Raw genomic sequence first — 6,000 nt, forward strand, 5'->3', positions numbered from 1 at the left:
TTGGTCATTCTCACATCTAATTATCTACATTAGCAATTTGCAACTATGATTTATTAATGCTAAATGCGTTAAATGTTTTCTTCCTTCGTGTAGTAATATGATGATGATGATAGACAACCATCATTAACATTTTGGTATAATATCCTTGTAAATTTTTTTTCCTTTGCAGTTATACACCCTTAATTATATTGATTTTTACAAATAATGAAATCATTCTATGCATATGCTCTTTAAGCAATTGTTTTCTTAAGTGTTTTCAAGCGCTTTTTTTGATGATATTTTTATGGCATCAGCTATTTCATTGCGTGGATGTACCATTTAAAAAAAAGACAAACCTTATATTCTTCTTGAAAGGGGTGGACTCTCATCAGAGTTTGCCACAACTACTAAAAACTTAGAAGTCACTAATTTACATATTTCAAATTTATTCGTCAGTTACTCTGTCTCTACTTTGTAATATACAGGCCTGGATATAGACCTGTGAATAGCAAAATTATCCTAGTCTGTTTAGAGTGGGAATGGATACTGGAGAAGAAACATAAGAAAAAGTTTATGAGGCCATTGTCTTATGTTTCATAGGAAAAAATACTGATATTTCATATGGATTTTTGAGCCTCCTCTTCCACTGAATGGATGATTTAAAGAGGAAAACATTTGACAAACACAATTTCTTAGAGCCAGTCAGTGGCTACTTCATTTATTCCCACATTAAGTACTAATCTTATTCGTAACCCCACGTACAGGAATTTGTAACATAAACCACAGCTTACAATGCTTCTCTGTATTATTTGTTGCCTTTTGTGAATCCCAACTGTTTGAATCACATCCTGGTCTCCCTATCTTTTGCAGTTATTTACTCAAAAACTGGCTTTTGAGATCTGTAATTTATACAATAGACCTTTTTTTTTTGAGTGGTTATTGATTTGAAATCATTTAAACACATTTATATTGGAACAAACTGTAAAACTCCTAGAAATCATAGGGGAAAAGCTCCTTGACATTAGTCTTGGCAACAAGTTTTTTATTATAACACGAAAAGCACAAACGACAGAGGCAGAAATAAATAAGTGGGTCCACATCAAACTAAAAAGTTTCTACACAGCAAATGAAACAACAAAATGAAAAAGCAGGATAAGAGTAAATATTTGCAAGTTATATGTCTCATAAGGGGTTAATATCCAAAACATATAAAGAACTCATAACAGACTTGTAAAATAAGTTGTAGGGAGAAAAAGACAGATGTGTGCTTCATAACATCCTTGGAGCTTTAAAGGCAAGTAACTGAAATAGATGTATAATATAGAAGGAATTTGACCATCTGACACAGTGTTGCTTTTATATCATTATTCATGTAGCACTTAAGGGGTCTGCTGCATTATAAGGCCACCCCTTTGTATGAAACAAAGAGGAAAAATTTGGTACTTGACTTTGCAAAAGGTTATTAGAGATTTATTGTCAAAAAGTGCTGACTGCTTCCTTAAGTCCATCTTAACTTCAAGGTTCTATCAGGGGAAGCTAGATCTGATTTAGTAGCATTAAGTCACAGCACATACAGTTCATATAATTAATTAGTTATGATTCATCCTAATATCTGGATTTATCTCTTTGGAGGAAACAATGGGATGGATGCTACATTAAGACTGAACTTATGCCCTGAAAATAATTTTAACATGAGATTAGAAAGAAATATTAATAATGCTGTTTCAATTATCAGATTTTTTAAAATGATTATTACTTCTTGGAAATGTCCAGGCAGAACATTATTTTAATGTTTCATTTTTCAGACTGTCCTTTGTTTAGGAAAAAAACTATGTGCATCTTAAAAAAGAAAGACCATAACCCAGAGTTACAAGGTTAATTAAATCAGAAAAACAATTTAATTCTATAACAGTAAAATTGTCTTTGGAGGAAGCAACCATCAATATAATATCCACATTAGCTTCCTGTTGATGCAGAAATTATTGTAACAGTGCCAGCTTTTTACCAGCCCTCTTATAATCTTCACACTGCAGCTCGGCTCTTATCACAGCCTGTGGAATTAGACAGGAAATTTAGCCCTGGAAGTAAGGAAGTTTCTCCTATATAGCTGAACCTTTGCAGTATTAGAATATATAGTACTTTTGTGACATTAGACCTTCAGGTTTCAAGGAGAGATTCCTATCATGTCCCATTCTTCTGTTTTAAGTTCTTTTAGGAAAGGGAAAAATCATAAATTGTCTTTCAGTTGGTATGTTCATTGGTATAATAAATAATTTCCAATTAAAGTAAACAGAGTAAACCTGTTGTCAAATTCAGCATTGTATTTATTATTGTATTACTGTTATTTAATTTTTTTAAATTCCTTTTTTGTCTATCATGGCTTTATCTCAATAAAATGCAGGGAGTTGAAAAGATTTAAAATTGGGGGTGTTTTTTTTCTTATCATCTCAAAGGGGTGTATAATTGTTTTGAATATGGGCACTGGTTAACATTTTTCTTTTGTGTTTTTAGCTTACAAATTTGGAGAGGAAGTGGCAACACCATGAGCAAAATAATTTTGTGATGAAAGAATGTATCCTTTAAAAAACTGCGAATGAGCTTGACTGAGTGATTTTTTTAGGAATTTCTTTAAAGACTGAAATGAAATTCAGTTCAACATCAAATACCTAATATGTACAAAACACTGGCTAAACTATGTGGGAAATAAATGAATAAGACTTAGTTTCCATTCTATGATTTTGTGTGTGTGTGTGTGTGTGTGTGTGTGTGTATACACCAAACTAATAGAAAGACTGTACAAAGCCATAGTGCAGCATAGTGATTAAGTGTACAGGTTTTAGAGTCAGGAGATCTAATTTTAAATATTGACTCTACTACTTATAGGTTATGGACTTTGGACAGTTTACTTAATTGTTTAAACCTCAATTTTATCATCTCAAATACAGTTAATACTTCCTTCTCATAGAGTTGTTGGGAGAATTACATATAACCATATATATGTATATGTATGTATGCATGTACGTATGTATGTATAGTCATTTGTTGTTACTTATAATGCTATACCTTGGATATCTGGGCAGCAAAGGGAGAGATAAACCAAGTAGTATCATGAGAAATTTGACCTTCGAACTCATCTGTGTTTCAGCCAATTCAGCTTCATCTACCAAGATAAGTACTTATGTCCCATCTTATTTCTATCAAGATAGTTCTTATATTCAGTCTTCTTGCTTGTCTTTTTGTATGGACATAGAAGGAAGCAGCTGCTGAGGACAAGTATTGTGGAGTTGTAAGAAACATTTCCCCAAAGGTTGTTTCCTAGTCCCCTTTTGACCTATTTACGGACATCTCTGCTTAGAGAACTAGATCCTGACTCACTGGTTGCATAGATTCTCCTCTAGGACACTACTGAACATCAGCTCAGGGCAGCATGGACCCCAGCTTACCTCCAGATGAGATGCTTTAAGGGCTTTATTCCCAGGGGGTGTGCAACTTATTTTAAAAGCAGAAGATTCCCATTCACAGTATGATAAAGTCCAGAATTCTGGTTTTGTGCAACATAAAGTAGGTGATTTTGAAACAGAGTGAAGTCTAGAGACTTGCCTGAAATCCTGTGTAGTACTTTAAAGGACAGTTCTTCTGAACATTGAGTTGTTCTATGACCAGATTAAGATTGAGATGAATGAAATGTTAAGTCTAAAAAAGATTTTATACCATAGGTGAACTTTTTTGAAACAAGTTTTGCCTGGCCTTTTAGGTTTCAATTGATGCTTAATCTGTTTTTTTTAATAACTATTCTAATTGTGCTTTTTTGTGCCATCTTCAGTTTTCAATAAGAAAAATACTAGTACAATTTGGGTCCTTTCTGAGTCACAAAATTAGATTAATATTTGTTTTGATACTGTTTCCCCTTAACTCATGTAATTAGTCATAGCAACCAAGAGTCAAGAGAGTGATTACCGGCCAATTATGAAGAATGTGACCAAGCAGATTGCAGAGTATAATAAAACCATCATGGATGCTCTACATAGCATGAGCAGAAACTGAGTCTGAACCAACTACAAGTCTCTATAGAAATATCCTTTTGCTGCTAAACTTCATACATGCCGGCTGAAAAATAATAGCTTACCCTTGAATAGTTTTACCTAAAATTTTTGAATGTTACAATTTTTGTGGCCTCTCTGAAGTGTGAAATTTTAAATAGTATAATAGTTAAATAAATAGTTTACTTATAAAAAAGTATCGTCTCCTTTTATACTTGTATTTGTTTTGCGTGGGTGATAAAATGTCTCAAACAACCAGGAGAAAAACAAACTAAAAGTGGCCATTGTTACTTATTTAGTTGGTATAATACATCTATGGCAGCACATGAGATCGTCTTTTCATATGTCAAGCCTAGGAGGGGTGTGTGGAGTATGATTCTGATTTAGCACTTATCAACCTTGCCAATTTTTGCTTCTAGAAAAAGTAAGAATAGAAGGGAGATATTTAGTTTTGAGCTTTACTTCTCAAATAGGGTATATTTGATGTGTTTTAAGACATATAAAGTCACATGTAAATATATAACTTTTTATATATCAGTTATTCCTAAAGATTTCGAATTAAGACTTTTAATCTTTACATTTTTAAAATACTTTCTCACATGTAAATATTTGCTAGGAAAAACATGAAATTTAAAAGAAATGTTGTACTTATGGCCGGCTCTTCTGGACTATGGCTACTGCTGTTCATTTCCACCCTGGAGTATACATTCACTCTTTAGTACTATAGGAGGACTTAAGTAGATTAATTTATAAGCATTGCTAGAACATTTGAAAGGAAAAGGTGGAAGGAGTAGAATTGTGTTATAGGAATCTGGGAGACATTATGGTAACTAAAGATGTATCCTCTCTTTTGGGCAGGAATGAGTCACCTTGCATATGCACCAGCATAAAATATTCCTTAAAACTATCCTTCCTTCGCTCTGATATCATGTTCATCAAGTTATTCTTCTTCTCAGTATTCATGAAACACAAGCATATTAGTTTCTTTTTTAAAAGGCTTTATTGAGATACAATTTATATACGAAAAAATACCCATGCATGTTGCTTTCTTGAAGTAAATATTTATCATTAAGTTATTCAACTTTAGTTCTGTGTGAGTTTAGGTAGAGGGGTGAACATTGTTGAGTTTGATTAATTCTGAATTACTAGTATGGCTGAAGATCTTGCACAGTGATAAGTTCATTTAGGTGGCATTCATAAAGTGTGCTCTTCAGATCCTGAGCTCCTCAGATTTTTAATAGGTGTTATACCACCAAAGGATTCATAGTCAAAGGAATTTGGGAAACATTATTTGAAACAAAGGTAAATTGTTTTCTTTCTTGACTGCTCAGAACCCTTAATGTGCTAATGTGCAATAAGTTCAAGAAGAGTATATACTATTAATATTAGGGTCTTTTTTTCTGAGTAGTGGGATTGTGGGTCTTTTCATCTTCGTTGGACTTCCTGATACGTTCTCAAAATTTTCTGTGATGAACATATAATACTTAGACATGCAATAAAAATTCAAATAAAGTCATATATACAGTTAGTACTTTAACTTGTAGAAAGGACATATGATAGTTAAGACAACTCTGTAGTCATTGAACTAGAACTGAACCAGTCTTTACCCAGAAAGGAAGTAGGAGGAAAACTGCCTATTCATTAGATACATGCATTTGCATTATAACAATGTGAAGTTTGGCAGAAAAAAATTTTGAAAATTTCTTGAAAAAAGCAAGTTTCTCAACTTCCATTCTAAATTACTCATATATGATATTTGGGGAACATAATTGAGCAGGATTTCTTTAAACTAAAACGTGTTATCTGAGGGAAATTCTTGACTAATGTCTCTTCCTTCCTCTCAGAGCTTTTCAACAAATCCAACAAGAATATTCTCTCTGCTAGGATAGACCTGGAGGCTACTATCTGCATGAACCGGCTCTTCCTCAGTCAGTCACATTGCTCAGTGAGTTTCATTCCTGTTAAAATAACACCTTGTAAG

At 33.0% G+C, this 6,000-nt stretch overlaps 1 protein-coding gene across 3 annotated transcripts in view; it reads left to right on the top strand.

The window, feature by feature from the left end:
• Positions 1-4,206, top strand: part of IFT74 (intraflagellar transport 74) — a 78,958-nt gene extending 74,752 nt beyond the window's left edge. For all 3 annotated transcript variants that reach the window (XM_060014858.1, XM_060014857.1, XM_060014859.1), the window contains 2 exons: positions 2,491-2,551; positions 3,905-4,206. In XM_060014858.1, the coding sequence (XP_059870841.1) occupies positions 2,491-2,551; positions 3,905-4,023 (180 nt within the window). In that variant the 3' untranslated portion in view covers positions 4,024-4,206. The remainder of the gene's footprint in view (positions 1-2,490; positions 2,552-3,904) is intronic.
• The last annotated feature ends 1,794 nt before the right edge of the window (positions 4,207-6,000 follow it).

The sequence above is a fragment of the Delphinus delphis genome, chromosome 6 (genome assembly GCF_949987515.2).
Source record: "Delphinus delphis chromosome 6, mDelDel1.2, whole genome shotgun sequence".
NCBI classification, from domain to species: domain Eukaryota; kingdom Metazoa; phylum Chordata; class Mammalia; order Artiodactyla; family Delphinidae; genus Delphinus; species Delphinus delphis.